This window comes from Pogoniulus pusillus, chromosome 37 (genome assembly GCF_015220805.1).
Source record: "Pogoniulus pusillus isolate bPogPus1 chromosome 37, bPogPus1.pri, whole genome shotgun sequence".
Taxonomy (NCBI): Eukaryota; Metazoa; Chordata; class Aves; order Piciformes; family Lybiidae; genus Pogoniulus; species Pogoniulus pusillus.
In genome coordinates, this window is record NC_087300.1 from 5,768,084 (window position 1) to 5,785,276 (window position 17,193).

General features: G+C 48.6%; 1 protein-coding gene across 3 annotated transcripts; it reads right to left on the bottom strand.

Annotated features, from left to right (window-relative positions):
* Nucleotides 1-474: 474 nt before the first annotated feature.
* SRSF4 (serine and arginine rich splicing factor 4) lies at nucleotides 475-14,299 on the bottom strand. Of its 3 annotated transcripts, none has more exons than XM_064172487.1 (6): nucleotides 14,145-14,299; nucleotides 6,981-7,123; nucleotides 5,923-6,035; nucleotides 3,467-3,681; nucleotides 2,115-2,198; nucleotides 475-1,935 (listed from the first exon to the last, which is right to left on the bottom strand). In XM_064172487.1, exons 1-6 carry the CDS (start codon nucleotides 14,249-14,251, stop codon nucleotides 1,152-1,154), a joined length of 1,446 nt encoding a protein of 481 aa, XP_064028557.1. In that variant the 5' UTR covers nucleotides 14,252-14,299; the 3' UTR covers nucleotides 475-1,151. The 3 variants fall into 3 exon arrangements, with proteins under 3 accessions (XP_064028557.1, XP_064028559.1, XP_064028558.1); XM_064172489.1 differs by having other exon boundaries at nucleotides 5,923-6,019; nucleotides 6,953-7,123; XM_064172488.1 differs by lacking the exons at nucleotides 6,981-7,123; nucleotides 14,145-14,299 and adding an exon at nucleotides 6,370-6,700.
* Between the last annotated feature and the right edge of the window lie 2,894 nt (nucleotides 14,300-17,193).

Below are 17,193 nucleotides of genomic sequence, written 5' to 3' on the forward strand. Positions count from 1 at the left end.
TTCCTATGCCTCAACTTCCACCTATTGTCCCTTATCCTGTCATTGGGCATCACTGAGAAGAGCCTGGCTCCAGCCTTCTGGCACTCACCCTTGTGCCACACAATGTCGTGGGCCAAGCAATGAGTTCAGATGACTTGAGTGAGTTAAGTGGGTGAAAAACATTTCCTGCCAGTGCAATGGAAGCTGCAGCTCACTAAGTGTCATTTATGGAGACAGTGGAAAACAAAGTTGTCACCTTCATTACTGCTACTGGTGCAGCTCTGTGTTCTCATTGTAACGTTAAAGCTCTAAACAGGGCACTAAGTGCTTGTGGAGAGTTATGGTAACTGGAGTGTTGTGACTACCTGGGGTATTAAGTGGCTTTCTAAACCAAAAACTTGTTCTCTGCAAGCAACCCTCCTGCAAATTGAAGCTCACACCAAGGGAAGTAAAGCACTGACAAGCACAACATAACTTCATTGAGCCACCACCAAATGTCGTCAAGCAAAAATAGTCTTTATTCAAATTTCATGGAAACAGAAGTCACTCTACTTTGCAAGACAGGGAAGGAAAAAAAATAAAGGAGAATAAAAAAAATTCATATAAAACAAGGAGATTGTCACAATACCAGAGTATGGAACTAGACTTCTTTTCCCTATGGATTACTCCAAGTACCTATAATTTTGGTGGTGGTTTTTTTTTTCTTTTGACTGTGCTATTCACAACTTTGTAAGTCCAAAAAAAAGGAAAAAAAATAAATTAGGAAACAAAAGTAGTATGAAACTAAAGACTTAGCACTTCCACTAAATGGCAGACATCAAGGGGTATCACTTCAAGGGCAAAGACTGCAGAAGCCATCATACCTACCTAGCAGTCATCACTGCACCCAGCACGGTGCAGTGCTCATTCCCTGCAAGGCTCTTCCCAGGAAACAGGGCAATTTTGGTGCTCTAGGAAGAGGTGGATTTGAGAGAACCTTTCTACAGGCCAGAAAGGGAGGTGAAGAGCTGAGAGCATTGCAGGGAGGGAGCACTGCGGAGAATGCCAGACACACCATCGGGGTGGTAGAGTTATACAGCATCAACAGGGTTGCTACTTCAATCACTTGTGCTACCACTACGAAACATGTACAAAAGACTCTGCCAACTGCTCCAAGTGTGGCTGCAGCAAGGTTAGGATCTGGAGCGAGACCTTGACCGTGATCGGGAATGTGACCTGGAGGCAGACCTAGATCTAGACTTGGACCGGGACCTAGGCTTTGAGACAGACTTAGACCTGGAACGAGAATCTGATTTGACATTTGGTTTTGACTTGGAAATCGATCTAGACCTGGAGCGAGACACCCGACATGCAGCTGCATCCTCACCCTCACCTTTTGCCTCCTTTTTGTCAGAATCTGATTTCTGATGCTCCTTTTCCTTGGAGGCTGACCTGGACCGCTCGTGGCTGTCCTTCCTTTTCTTCTTGCTACTCGGTTTGCTGTCTCGCTTGTTGCGCCTTTTGCTTTTCTCACTCTTGCTGCGGCTCCTGCTTCTACTCCTGCTGTCATCTCTGCTCCTCTTCCTACTTTTCCTTTTGTCCTTACTGTGGCTCCTGCTCCTACTCTCATCCCTGCTCTTGCTCCTGCTTCTAGCCTTGCTAATGCTCTTCTCCCTGTCTTTGCTCCTGCTTTTTTCTTTGCTCCTACTCCTCATGCTCTCCCTCGTCTCTCCCCTGTCCTTGCTCCTACTTCTGCTCCTACTCTTTTCCTTGCTGTGGCTCCTGCTCTTTGCCTTCTCATCACTGTTATGGAGAATGCCCTCAGATTTATCTTTACTTTTGTTTCGGGATTTCTCTGCACTCCTGCTGCGGCTCCTACTTTTATCCTCTTTACTTGGAGTCCTGCTTTTCTCTTTTTGGCCTCTGCTACGGCTCTTGCTTCGACTACGGCTCTTGCTTCTGGAACGGGACACAGACCTGGAAGTGCAAAGGCAACAGACAGCTCCGCTTTAGTGCGGCTAGGATTGCAGCAGCACTTCAGCAGTGTGTGAGACACAGCAGGGAGAAGGAACACAAACAGGACCCCTACTGCACAGTTAAGATGATGCTTTACATGTAAATGGGGAGCCCCCACTTCTTCCGACACAAAGACGTACCTGGATCTTGATCTACTCTTGGAGCGACTGCTACTGGCACTGCGGCTCCTGCTCTTATGAGAATGTCTGCTTCGAGAGCGAGACCTGCAACAGAATCAATCAGCTTCATGTTAGCACCTGCTCACCGAGAGCTTCTGATCTCCTGAGAGGCAACACCCCTGGTATTAAAGCACCTTTTGAGCAGCCAGAGTACACAATAAAGTCATAGAGCCACAGTACCCTTCTGCCCCTTGCTTGATCCCTGCTGCCAGGTCTGGAAGCGAGCAGGGCAGCTAACTGGGAAGAAAACATTCAACCTGATGTAAGGTAAAGCAGCAAGAATCACTTTCCCAACCAAGCTAGTGTCTCTCTCTGTTCAGACTCTAGGATGAAGCTCTGACTCCAGGCTTTGATTTCGTAAGCAAGCTGTTCTATGAAGAGTACAAGTCTGCCTGAGTTTTCTTGCAACAAGGTCTGCCCCAGAATGGAAAGGGGAAAACACTTGGGTGCTGTGTGCTCAAGCACTTCTCTTGATCCTACAACGAAAGCAGCAAATCTCCAAGAAACAGGGAACAGGGGGGGAGGGTTTCCAAACTGAGAAAGAACTGTTAGTCCTGGTGCTCACAGCAGAACACAGTGTTCAGAGCCAGGGTGTTAAAAGCACCTTCTGTTTCATTCTGTGTGCACGGCTCCACCTGCCACACAGACTTCTCCTGTGAGACAGCAAGGACCAGGACCTGATGTAGCTGGGGAAGAGGAGCATGCTGTTGGGTGCTCAACTCACAGACAAACACTCAGCAGGTAAGACAGCACTGAACTGAGGCCCCATTTCCCTTGGGTACTTGCAGGTAACTGACATTTTCAAAATGTAGATTCTCAAAACCTCTACTATGCAGACAGGCTGAGAGAATTGGCTTGTTCAGCCTGGAGAAGAGCAGGCTCCAGGGAGACCTTAGAGCAGCCTTCCAGTACCTGAAGGGGGCTACAGGAGAGCTGAGGAGGGACTTTTTAGAAAGGTATGGAGTGACAGGATGCAAGGTCATGGCTTCAGACTGGAAGAAGCTGGATTGAGATGAGACGTTAGGAGGAAATTTTTCCCCATGAGAGTGGAGAGGCACTGGAACAGGTTGACCAGAGAAGTTGTGAAGGGTTGAAGCCTGTCCAGGTTGGATGGTGCCATGAACAACCTCGTCTAGTAGACCATGGCAGGAGAGCTGGAGCTAGATGAGTTTTAAGGTTCCTACCAACCCAACCCATTCTGTGATGCTATGATTTACTGAGAACTCTGAACACACCCAAGGTGTTTTAGAGGCTGCTGAACATTCATTAAGTGCAGCTAGATTCAGCCAAAGCTGCATTATCCACAGACATACCTTGAATGGCTTCGACTTCTGGAGTAAGAGCGGCGCCGTCTCGATCCAGGTCTGTCTTCCACTAATCTAATCTTTCTGCCATTTACTTCTGTCCCGTCCAGCTTTTCAAGGGCTCTTTTCATGTCAGAATAGGATTTGAACTCAATCACACCTTCATTTTTCCTTCCTTTGTGTGCATCTGCATATGTCACTTCCCCTGCCTGACGCATATAATCCTAGGGGAAGAGGACAGAATAACCATTGCCTCAAATCCAGAGCCAGGTGCCCCGGCTGACCCCTTGCAGGGATGCTCCCTTAGCCTCCTCTATCCACAAGGATCTCAGCAAGGCTTTGAACCAAACAGCAAGGGTTTTGAGCAAGCCAAGTAAAACACCATGATTTCACAGAGTCTGGGTGATTAGAACTAAGGTGGAGCTGATCATTTTGAGCCAAATAATGATTTAAGGTCTTCTGTCTCAAGTCTAGTACCAGATATGCTCCAGACTATGATAAATTTTCAAATTACACAAGTGATTAAAGAAATGAAATGCTCCTTCTCTGCATCATCTTTTCAAAGGTGACTGGGGAAATATGATAAACTTAAAGGTCAAATATGAAGAGGCAAGAAGGCTACAGGCAAGCAGACCTCCCTTCATCCTCCACCTCGGTAACAGATACTCTGCTGGGAGAACCCCACCCCCCCCAAACTAAAAGCTCAATTAATTTTCCCACTTCATGCTTGCTGCTTTCTCTTGTTTCAGTCACTAAACACTGTTTATCAGGGAGGACCACTCCTGCCCTGCTTTGAGTGAGCCATCAGGCAGAGTCCTCATCCAGTTGCATAAGAAACAGGGCACAGAACTCCAGTTGAGTCTGTGTTGAACCCAGCTGCTCCCACCTTAAGTGCACCAACACAAAAGCTATTTCAAAAGCAGCACACTCAGTAGAGGATTCATCATGCCATGCTCTACTTACAACTTTTAATACCAGAAGCAAAGACAAGCTATTGATGGTGTGAAGCAGTAACAACAAAAAGACAACTGAAGCATCTCAGCACGTACCTGAACCTGTGTTACATACTCAATTACAGAGCAGTTTCTACTACGGCAATGTTTGTTTAGAACAAATTTTACAGGTCCTTAAAAGAGAACCACAGAAGAAAGCGTTCCTGTAAGAACAAGTGGTTTGAACCATTGCTGCTCACTCTGAGCACCATCTTTCTGCACCTGCTATTGACATTCTGCTCCCTCAGTCCACACAAGTCAGCATTTCACTTCCAGAGTACTCAGAGATGCTGTGCTACATGGTGCTACAATTCCCTACTGAGAAGCACCTTCCACTCCTTTGGACTGAAGGAAATACTAACTTTTGGCAATGGTTTTGCATGATTGCTCATTCTGGAAGCATCTTTTCCCTGAACTCTCTTTAAAAAACAGTTTTATATGGTGTGCAAATTCTTAACAGAGACCATGCAGGAACAATGCTATCGTTTCCAAACAGCTCTAGCACCTGACAAGTTGATGAGCAAATCCAAAAGTGACAAGGATGAATTCCTCCATCTCTAGGGAATCCTGCCACTGGCATGACTGAGGTCTGTTTTGGCAGAGATAAACACATCTGTACGTGATGCTGGTTTGGGCAAAGGTAAAAAGTTCATTCTCCTTTTGTTCAGTGACACCATGTCTGCAGGTGCAGCTCCCAATGTGCAAAGTGGTTGAGTCCCCATCCCTGGATGTACTAAAAAAGTCACCTAGATACAGTGCTCAAGGATATGGTTTAGGAGTGACCCTGGTAGAGTTGGATAATGGTTGGAATTTATACTCTTGGGGATCTTGGGAACAGGCTGAGGGAGTCAGGGCTGTTAAGCCTGGAGAAGGCTCTGGAGAGACCTTAAAGCAGCCTTCCAGTACCTGAAGTGGGCTACAGGAGAGCTGGAGAGGGACTTTTTACAAGGGCTTGTAGTGATAGGTCAAGGGGGAATGGACTGAAGCTTGAGGAGGGCAGACTGAGACTGGAGATTAGGAAGAAATTCTTTCCAGTGAGGGCAAGGAGACATTGGAACAGGTTGCCCAGAGAGGCTGTGGCTGCCCTGTGCCTGCAGGTATTAAAGGCCAGGTTGGATGAGGCCTTGAGCAACCCAGGCTAGCGGGAGGTGTATTTGCTTATGGCAAGGGGGTTGGAACTAGATAGTCTTTAAGATCCCTTCCAACCCAAACCATTCTATGAATCTCTGAATCTTAGAGGTCTTTTCCAGCCACAGTGATTCTGTGAATGAGTTCACAGACGTAAAGATACTTCCCCATTGCCTCGTGTGTGTGTGTGTTACTTCCACAACCTAGGTGTACGCACAGGAGGACACAGAGTTATGAACGAGCTGGAGTCAAGAACACAGCGTACAGCAGTTTCCTGGGTGAAATGGAAGCTGTTTACCCATTGTGCTCTTTACTAGAGAGAGGGTAAAGAAAGGAGCCCCATACCTTAAGATCTTGCCAACTGCAGCGGCTTGACAGATTTTCCACAATCAATCTGTATTCTGTACGGGTGGGAGGACCGTACTTATCTCTTCCGCTTCTTCTATAACCATATCCACCTTTAGGAGGTGACAAGCAGACAGCAGTACTTCAACCAGGGAAATGGAGCTCTGGCTCTACAGCCCCGACGCAAGCTCTTCTGCCCCGCACGCTCGCAAAGACATGACAAAGTCACCCCCACCTCCCCTCCCCCAGGCTAAAATCCATCCCCCTCCCTCCTAGAAAGCGTTACAAAGACCCAAAGCATTACAAAGACTTTACTACGAGCACAGAATGAAAACCAAGGCACATAATAAATTAGGCTACAGTTAACATGCAGTTAAATTTAACGTTAATTTTAAAGCGGTTTGAAAGAAGAAACCGAATTAAAGCCAGTTTACTAAAGTTACTTACATTGCTTAAAGGCTTTCTGAATATCTGACATGAATAAAGCTTTTCAGGCACCTATTTCAGATTAATCTCATCTGTCTCTAACCCTTGGGGTCCTCACCACCCAGGTCTAATGGGAAAAGGTTGCGGTCGTCACATGGCTTCCTTTTTTTTGGGTCAGCCAAGGGCCACAAAGGTCAAAGAGCCACTCATGGAAAGGTAACCCAAGGTCAGCAAATGGAACGGGCAGTCATCTTAGCCTCAAAGGACTCTTTCAATTAAAACATTGAGGTCTTTGTTAAAGCTATGTTAAACATCACATTGCAAATAAACCATTCAAAAGAAATGATAATCATCATAATAATTGAAAAAAAAAAAGGTACAAGAAATTGTGTTTATTAATTTATCAATTAAAAGAGTTTAATACAACAAACAAGTTAAGAAATATTCAGATCAACAGTTACATGTACAGTTACACAACACTAGGCACAACTTTAGAGCATTTCTCTTTAAAAATTACTTTGGAAAAACAAAAAAAAGAAAAAAAAAAAAGGAAAAAATAAAAGAGAAAATAAAAGAAACAAAAAGGTTTTATTGAACATAAAGCAGGGATACAAAAGCATGGTGGTGCTTACTGCGTCCGGAACCGTAACTGCTGTCACGCCGTGGGCCTCTGGCATGCTCAACGATCACTCTCTCCCCACAAAGATCTTTACCATTGAGCTCATAAACAGCATCATCTGCATCTCTCAGATCATCAAACTCAACAAAGCCATACCTAGAGAGAGGGAGAGCAAAGGGATCACTGGAAAGAACGGAGCCAGAGGTGTCTGTGCTCAAAACCAGCTCGTGTCGCACCGGCAGAGCCTGAGGAATGTCACTCTCTGCTGCTGTCCTTTGAACTGTGGTTGCAACCTCCTGAAGGCTACCTAAAGGTTGAAGGCCATCAGCACTACCCCACAAACTCACTCAATACAGTGCTTTATTCACGGAATCACTAAGGTTGAAATAGACCTTTAAGATGACCAAAGTCCAACCATAACCCAGTTACTGCTTACTAGAGAGGAAGTTGGACTGGATGACCTTCAGAGGTCCCTTCCAACCATTCTGTGATTCTACCATGACCATCACATATATCTTAAAGTACCACATCTACAGCTTCTTGAACACCTCTAAGGGTGGTGACTCTATCACCTACCTGGGCAACCTATTCCAGTGCCTGACCACTCATGCAGGAAAGAAATTTTTCCTAATAGCCAATGCCTGGCAAAACTTGAAGATCCCTGGGTTCACTCCTGGGCCTATCAGGAAGCTGCCTTAATTCCTACACTTCAGATCACAGAGGGAGAGGGGTTGGAAAGGACCTCTGGAGATCACCTAGTCCAACCCTTCTGGTTTAGCAGGGCAGGTTAACTTGATCCAGGGAAGGCTGCACAATGGAAATATTCCCTTATCTCTGCAAACAAATGGTCTGAACATTCTGCAAGAAAGGTCCAACAAGAAAGAAGACACAAAAGCAGGTCAGGAAAAGGGATCTGGTTTTCATTGGATTCATTTGACTCTTGACTGTGGACAGCACTGATGGTTTGGGTATGAAAAACAACATGCTCATGGAACAGGACAGGTCTTCCACTTGCTGAGAGAGCTGCAGCATTCCCAAGTTCTGCTGCAACATGTTTTATGCTCAGTAGATTTTCAACATCCTAGCAGCTCAGAGAGCATGGTGAGTCCAAACCTTGATAAGAGACTCGTGAAAATCCAACAACAGTACTGAGGAACAAATTTCCTGGCCAAGGGATGAACAAAGTTTTGTGTTTGAAGAATTTTCTGTGCAAACTTTGCTCAGGTTATAGGCAGACCAAGAATAAGACGAAAGAGACAGACTGAAAAATATCTAATGCTCAATTTCAACATTCCCATGAACTTTGTGGCATTGGTTTCCTTTTACCAACAGTGAAGACAATACAGAGACAGTCACAGAATCATCGAATGCCAGGTTGGAAGGGTCCTCAAGGATCATCTGGTCCAACATTGCTTGACAGAAGCCCAGTCTAGACAAGCCGGCACAGCCCCTGTCCAGCTGAATCTTAACGGTGTCTGATGCAGGGGACTCCACCATTTCCCTGGGAAGACTTTTCCAATGGCTGATTGTTCTTGTGGAAAAATTTATGTCCCAGCAGAACCCCCCCCCAGGAGTAACCTGCACAGAAACTTCTTGTCTGAAGAGTTCACACCAGCATCTTCAGTTTAATCTTCAGAGGAACCACAGGCATCAGTGCCAACACCAAGCTGCTGCAAGCCCCTCATCTCTGGAGGCTGGAGATCCCAAAGATTCAAGCGAAGGGTTTTAAATCAATCCTCAGAGCTGCTGCTCAGGGACAAGCTGGCAATTTGTTTCTGGTCACAAAGCAAATTCACAGCAGCACTGAAACAAAACTCAAGCTGCCAGTTTCTAACCTGACAGGAGTTAAACATTGTGAGGATGCTGATTATCCCCACAGGGCAGGGGAAGAGGACAAAACACACCAGAGAGCTGTTCAGTAGAGCTCAGAGTATACCAGGACTTGAAATCACTTCTCCTTCAGCTACCTGCAAGAGCAGAATACCCCAGGCAATAGTCGAGGATGCTGCAAGCCTGAGCTCAACTGAGAACCACTTGCCAGCCACTTCTCCAACTGCCACAGCCAAACACTTGGGGTTTAGCAGGCCAAGCAGTAACTTCATGTTTCAGATCCCAGAATTCCAGCATGGTGAGGGTTGGAAGTAACCTCTGGAAAGCATCCAGTCCAAACCCCTGATAATGCAGGTGCACCCACAGCAGCTTGCCCAGGATCACAATGGCTGTGGGGGGTGTGTGTGGAATCTCTCCAGATAAGACTCCCTAACCTCTCTGGGCAGCCTCTCAGGGCTCCAGCATCCTCACAGCATAAAACTTTCTCCTCATGTTCAGATGGAACCTCCTGGGTTCCAGTTTGTGCTCATTGCCCCTTGTCCTGTCACTGGGCACCACTGACAAGAGTCTGGCCCTATCCCCTTACCCCCCACCCTCTAGCTCTTGCTGAGCATTGATCAGATCCCCTCTCAGGCTGCTCTTCTCCAGGCTAAATATCCCCAGGGAGATCATACAGAAGAACAAAGCCCTGATATAAAAATGTTGGTCTCCTCTTTTAGGTGACTTCATTTCTAAGCTTTCTCACCACCTCCCCTAGCACAGCAGTATCAGCAGCGACAGCTTTGCCGGGCAATTGTACCTGTATTGATGGGACACTTGAGAACAGCTCCAAACCCCACACAAATGGTGGCTGCTTTCGTATGCAAGTGCTGTAGTTTCAGGGAAGAAACAAGCGTGATTGATTTATAACAACTGAAACAATCACAGTCATTATAAAACCATTCAAATTGCAACTCTCTTCCCTTCAATTCCAAAAATAGAGCCAGCACAAACCTTTCAACAGATCTCACCCTAAAAGCAATTACTTACAAGGTGAAGTGCCTGGGAGCACCAGCACTTTCAAGACAATAAATGCACAGACATTTGAAGCTAGAACAGCAGAGGAATAGCTAAATTCAACCAGAACACAGCATTATAGAATCCCAGCATGGCTGGGGGAGATGGAAGAGACCTCTAGGGATCATCCAGTCCAAATTCCCTCCTAAAGCAGGGCATCCACAGCAGCTTGCCCAGGATCACAACATCCAGCAGGGTTTGGAATCTCTCCAGAGAAGCAGATTCCACAACCTCTCTCTGCTCCAGGGCTCCAGCACCCTCACACCAAACAAGTTTCGCCTCATCTCCAGATGGAAAACCCTGGGTTTCATTTTGTGCCCACTGCATGTTGTCCTGTCACTGAGCACCACTGATAAGAGTCTGGCTCCATCCTCCTGCCTCCCATCCTTTATCTCTTGATGAGAATTGATCAGATCTCCTCTCAAGCTGCTCTTCCAGAGCTCAACAGCTCCAAGGCTCTCAGCTTTTGCTCCTCACAGAGATGCTCCAGTTCACCCAGCATCTTTGTAGTCTCTGCTGGACTCTCTTGAGTAGTTCCCTGTTTCTCTTGAACTGAGGAGCCCAGGACTGGACACACTACTCCAGATGTGGCCTTACTAGGACAGAGTAGGAGGGCAAAGTCATCCATGTCACACCCAGGTGAACACAGCACCTCCAGCACCACTTTGTCACCAGCTGCTCTCCTTGGCCTCCCATTGGAATTTGATCCCTAGATGGTCCTGCAGGACTCTGTCTGGGCAAGGCATGATGGGAAGCCTGAAGGCTTTTTCTTCTCCTCACTCATTTGAAAAGGAAACGCTGATCTTGTTCTGTTCATCTTTTTCAACCTGGGAATATGCAAGATGCCAGTAGCTCTACAGTCTGATTCTAGGCTGAAGGGAAAGGAGAAAGGACACTTTACAGGAAACTTCCATTTTTAAGACAACCAAGCTCCTACAACTTTGGGATTACTTGTATTTAAAAAACACTAAAACCCACCCCCCACCTCACTCCTGAATGAAAGCAACTCTGACCCAGCCACGAACATTTCACTCTATGATCTAAACCCACAAATCAAACCCCTTCAGAAGCCCAGTTTTACACCACAGAAAGCCACAACTGCTGACACAGACTTAACTACAGCAATCTGAACCTGCTGTGACATGACAGCAGCGTGAGTAAATCTTCTTTTAAATGTCTACTATTATTACTTTATATGTGGCATAGAACTACTTGCTAAAAATGTCAATGCAATTTACTTCAGCTAAGGATAAGCTACACCATTTTTTGTTCATGTATCAAAAAAGCAAAAAGTAAAGGAGTATGGCCTTATCCTAAGCAATTCCAACAGACTGCCCCTCCAAAAAGGTAGGGTTTACATCTAAAGTCAAATTTAAAATGATACTTTCCAGACCTGCTTAATACCTGAAGTCAGACCCTCATCTCTCTCCTCCTTTCAGCTGCTCCCCACCTGCATTGCTTTTGACACCTGCTGGATCCCCTCGACCTGGTTCTGCAGCCCCTCTCCACACCAGCCCAAATCTCACCTCCTCAGCACTCCTAAGTACCGTTTTTTCCCCCATGACTCAAACCCATGGGATGAGAAAGACATCAAAGCAGCTGTCTCTGTCGTTTGCCAGCAGGCCCGAAATCCATGAGGTGTATACCAGTGGCAGTCAGTCCAAGAGGGACCTGTGGCTGCAGGAGCAATTAAGAGTTGCTCTGCAGGCTCCCAACCAATGCAGACACGCTCAGCTCCCACCCCACACTGAATCAACTTCATGGTTTGGCAACCTTCTGTGTTCCACGTTGTGCCTGTTGCCAGGCATCACTGAAGAGTCTGGCCTCATTCTCTTGCCCCCCACCCTTTAGCTCTCACTAAGCATTGATCAGACCTCCTCTCAGACTTCTCCAGGCTCAAAAGCCCCAGGGCTCTCAGCCTTTCCTCCTCACTGAGACACTCCACCAATACGACAAGCAGACAGTTGGAAAGTGCAGCCTAGTCCAGAGAATCCTAGAGAACCTGAGCTTTCCTTTCCCCACCCTCCTTTCAGGTAAGCACTGGTTTAAGCCTCTGAGCTGGGAGCTTCAGTTACAGCAAGCAGCAAGCCAACCCCAGCTGAGCTTTTCGGGCTGCGCTGTATCACGTTGCGGTCTCAGCTCCTGCTCAAGAGCTACAACAGTGCTCGGCTAATCTCCTGCAGCCTGAGCATCTGAGATAGCCCACAAGTTTCCAGAAGAAACTGGAAGTATCTTTCATGTCAAACACTGTGCTGGGAATACTTAATCATTTGCTAAGCACTACTAAAAATAAGCTGTGGAGAAAGGAACAGAGGAGGAACAAAGCCAACCGCAGAGGAGCCAGCAGAAGTGCAGCATGAGGCTGTCCCGAGTTGAGACAAAACCTGAGGGCTCTGGAAAGTATTCTGTCAAACCAACAGCTGCCTGTCGAAAGAACCTCAGAACATACAACTGAAAAAGGGATGAAATTGTTGAGTTAATCCTAGAAATCCAGCCTGAGCTGGGAGCAGCCTGCTCCAGAAGCGGCAAACAAACAGCAAAGTGAGCAACAATTCCAGCACCTCATCTAGAGGCTCTTGGATTCCTCCTGCCATCTGCAGCTTCTAGACTCTGTCTCCCTTCAGGGAGGTTATAGAAAGGACTCTTGCCCTGGAATCAAAGCTTTCAACACACAGCATCTGTAGTTTGGCTACAGGCAGGTTGCGTCCTCCTCCCCTCTACCACCTCAAATTAAGATGCCACAAGTATGGGCAGCTCCAGCACACTTCAGAGCCAACTCTTGCACCCACAAATTCAGAATGCTGAAAGGGGATTGTAGGGTTGGGCCTCACAGAATCATGGAGAAGGCCTCTGAGATCACCGAGTTCAATCATAGACCATAAAGTCCAATAAAACAAGCCTGCCAGCCACAAAACTTTGCAAGTCTACACCTTCAAGAAGAAACTGGGGGGGATTTTTTTTCCCTAACATCTGTCTATGAAATGGAAATATTTGGTTTGGAGGCTTATTCAGTACCAGGAAAACTGATCCCTTCAAAAACACTTCAAGGATATGCAAGTAGGAGTGGGAAAAGCACTCAGATATTTTAGTTCCAAGCAAGCTCTAACATTCCTGAGGCCATGCTGGTTAAAACACTGCCACATGCACATTTGTTTGTTGTAATAACAGAAATTGCTCAACTTACAAACCTGTTGTATGTCAGCCTACCTGTACAACCAGTGCTAATGTGCCCCTTTTCTACAACTGAGGACTGATTTTACAACAAAATCCTCTTCCTCACAGCTAGAAGAAAACTAATAATTGACTCTCCTGCCTAATAGCAATAAAAGCCATATTCCACTCAGCTTTCCTAAGCAAGTTGGGGCTTCTTGTAAAGCGTAAAGGCACCAACACTTGGAAAGCTTTAAGTGATAGGGAGTAAAACTACCAAAAATGGCAATTTGTTTTCCCTTCTCAGTTGAAAGCCTTGGGCAAATCCTGGTGGAGCAGAAATCAAACCCTCAAGGTGCAGGAAGAGACAGCTGCTGGAACAGCAGACAGGGAGGAACACACAGGGTACCTCAGGGCTTCAGTGGGGCTTTGAAGGGACACTGGACCCCCCACACTGGCTGATGTCCCACCAAGGGCTCCCAGAACAGACGTCTGCTGCAATGCCTGTAACAGGGCTCTCTGCCCCCATAAAGGGGCTCTCTTAAAGAGTGAGGAGTGTTGTCCTGGGGTACAGCCTAGCGCACCCTTGGGTGCTCATATAGGGGTGCAGAACAAAACTAGAGGCTGAAAGGAACTCCTCAGGGGAGCTCCCATCCCCACAGAGAGGGGCACACCACAGGCTCGCTTACCCCCACCTCCTCTACAAAGCCCTCAACAGCTGAAGCCGGGATCCAGATGTCCTGAGCCCCTCCAACCTCGCCACAGAGGCCTAGCTGTCCTGTCACTCTCTCCGTTGACATGGAAACCCAAGCGTCCTGTCCCATCCCGCCCGGGGAGGGCCCAGGCCTCCAGCCGCCATCCTCACAGGGAGGGACCCAGGCCTCCTGCCCACCCCCTCAGGAGAACCCCTTCAAGAGGCCCCAGGCCTCCCGCCCTCACCCCCCTTCCTCCACAGCTCCCCAGTCCAGCCAAACACACCCCGCTCCGGCAGACTCAGGCATTCTGCTCGCCTCCCTCTCAAGCCACTCAAGCCTCCCGCCCGCTCCTCACAACCGCCGCCCGGGGCCGGGCCAAGCTGGGCCTCATTCCACCGGCGGCTGAGCAGGAGGGTCCGGTTCGGTTCGGACCGAGTCGCGCTCACCCGTTCTTGAGATCCACCTCCAAGATCTTGCCGTAGCCCTTAAAGAAGCGCTCCACGTCCCGCTCCCGCGCCTGGTAGCTGAGGCGGCCGATGTAGACCCGCGGCATCGCGGCCGGCGGGGCCGGGCCGCGGCGAAGGGGGCGGGGCGCAACGGGCGGCCGACGCGGAGCGCGCGGAGGGCGGGGACCGGTGACGTCGTAACGTCAGCCGAGCGCGCGGGCAGCGGAGGCGGGGACCTTAACGGGGAGACGTCACGGCAGGCCCCGCCCCCGCCCGGCGGTCCTTAAAGGGGCAGCGGCGGCAGTGGTGGGGCCCACACGAGGTTGGGCTAAGAGGCTTTGAGATCATGGAGTCCAACCCGTATCGAACTCCACCAGGGCTGGTGCTATTTAACAAGGCCAAGTGCAGGGTTCTGCACTGTGGCCACAACAACCCCAAGCAGCGCTATAGGCTGGGGACTGAGTGGCTGAGAGCAGCCAGGAGGAAAGGGACCTGGGGGTACTGATAGATAGTAAGCTGAAGATGAGCCAGCAGTGTGCCCAGGTGGCCAAGAGAGCCAATGGCATCCTGGCCTGCATCAGGAACAGTGTGGCCAGTAGGAGCAGGGAGGTTATTCTTCCCCTGTACTCAGCACTGCTCAGGCCACACCTTGAGTGCTGTGTCCAGTTCTGGGCTCCTCAATTCAAGAAAGATGTTGAGTTGCTGGAACATGTCCAGAGAAGGGCAACAAAGCTGGTGAGGGGCCTGGAGCACAAATCCTATGAGGAGAGGTTGAGGGAGCTGGGCCTGTTTAGCCTGGAGAAGAGGAGGCTCAGAGGTGATCTTATTACTGTCTACAACTACCTGAAGGGACATTGTAGCCAGGTGGGGGTGGCCTCTTCTCCCAGGCAACCAGCAATAGAACAAGGGGACACAGTCTCAAGTTGTGCCAGGGTAGGTATAGGCTGGATGTTAGGAAGAAGTTCTTCACAGAGAGAGTGATTGGCATTGGAATGGGCTGCCCAGGGAGGTGGTGGAGGCACCGTGCCTGGGGGTCTTCAAGAAAAGACTGGATGGGGCACTTGGTGCCATGGTCTGGTTGATTGGTTAGGGCTGGGTGCTAGGTTGGACTGGATGAGCTTGGAGGTCTCTTCCAACCTGGTTGATTCTATGATTCTATGATTCTAAGCCATGTCGCACAGCATCACGTCTCTGTGGCTCTGAAACACGCCCAGGGATAGGGATTCAGCCACCTCTCTCGGCAGCCTGCGCCAGGGGTTGAGAACCCCTGCAGGGAGTTGCTTCTGATGTCCAACCTCTGCTGGTGTCCAACCTAAACCTCTCCTGGTGCGACCCGAGGTAATTCCCTCTTTTTCTGTCGTTTGTTCCTAGGAACACAGACGAACCCCTCCTGTTTCCAACGTCCCTTTAGGGAGTTTTAGAGAGCCAACCTGCCCATGTACAGAGCTTGCTGGAGTCTGATGGAAGTCATGGGGCAGGGGACTCCTGGGGTCCCCCTTCCCATGGGGTACATGGTGATGATGGGGGACCCCCTCCCATGGGTCAAAAGGCTTGTGGGGGTCCCTGTTCCATGCCATGCTACCTGAGGGACTTCCTATATGGCAAGGCTTTGTAGGGTGTCCCCTTCCTGATACGCTGGACACCGATGGGGTCCTCCTTCCCCAAACACAGGCAGGGATGCAGCTTCCCCATCCCCACACCCCACAGTGGACACCCCCATTGCTGGCTGCACTCATCCATGCCTCTTTCCCACTGATGAGCAACAACATCCCTCTTGCAGCTTCCTAAATGCCATTTGCAAGGACTTATTTCTACCATTTCACCAACACATCAGATGCCTAAATCCCACCAAACCCCAACGGATGCTCTTGGGAACATTCCAGCTTTAAGCAGCCCTCAATAATAACCTCATCATCCCCCCCCCCCAGAAATAAGCACTGTGTGTCTGCAGTGCCAGCAGCTGGATTTCCAGCCATCACACTCTGCTCATTTGACAAATAGAATTAAATTTAATTATTTATTCCTTAGTGCCCTGGTGTAGGAGTTGGTGCTTGGGAACATTATGTGCAAGGAGGAGAGTTCTCTGAAGCTTGTTAGGTTTCATTGCCCAGTCAAATAAGCAAGGGGGATAAAAGCCTGGCATTAATTTTTCTGGTTTATGTCATGCTTAATGGCACTCTGAATGATCTGAAAGTCCTTTTCCTGCCTTTCCTTCTTTATTTGTTGATTAGGAAAACTCTGGGGCATGCAGTGCTGCTCTGCCTCCCATGCCAGGGGGATAATGAAAATGCAGAATATTGGGGGAGGGGTGTTAATAGTGATGGGGGAGTAAAGGGGAGATGCTGAGAAGGAGTTTATGATGGGTTACATCTAGCAGGCTCTGGGTTAAGGGAGGTCCCAGTGTGAGAGGCCATAAGGGGGATAATATGGCCTAATACATCCAGGCAAATATAGCTGCTAACAGAGGCTGGGAGTTATAAGTGGTCTGATCTTCCATGCACCACATGCAGCTGTAGAGGAGCCTCCTCCAACCCTGAGCACTGTCCCCCTTCACTGCTCTTCTTGCCCCTGAGGACAGAGAAAATGCCCAGAAATGCTGCTTGACTCCCCCTTCCCACACCTGGAAGCTGTAGTTTTGGAGCAAGACTCTTTTCCTACAGCAGTAATTTTACATCAGTATTTTCCACTGCATATCACCCCCTGGGGAGGTGAATGTGCTGCTGTGGCTCTTCTTTGCCATCAGCAAAGAGCAGCAGTGGAGCAGAGCAGCAGTTTACCAGTGTCCACTGGTGACACTCAAAAGATCCCTACGGGAAAGACAAAATATTGCATTGACTCTGAAACTGGAGGATGCTCTGCTGCAGGATGGCACTACCCAAGACAGTGCTGCACCATGGCTGTGCAGGAAAGAACCCAACTCTCTTCCCTTGGGATTGAGGAAAGGGAAAGGGCCAGGCAGGGAGCCTGCTGCACTGCATTTGTCCATCCTCACTGCCATGCATCCATCCCCTGCCCGCCCTCATGCATCCCCAGCTGAGCACAGAAACAC

Coding starts and splice junctions, on each gene's coding strand:
- SRSF4 (XM_064172489.1), bottom strand. CDS start 14,251: ATGCCGCGGGTCTACATCGGCCGCCTCAGCTACCAGGCGCGGGAGCGG. Junction 3,682..5,922: donor GCAGTTGGCAAGATCTTAAG/GTATGGGGCTCC, acceptor CTCTTCCCCTAG/GATTATATGCGTCAGGCAGG. Junction 2,199..3,466: donor AGAAGTCGAAGCCATTCAAG/GTATGTCTGTGG, acceptor ATTCTGTTGCAG/GTCTCGCTCTCGAAGCAGAC.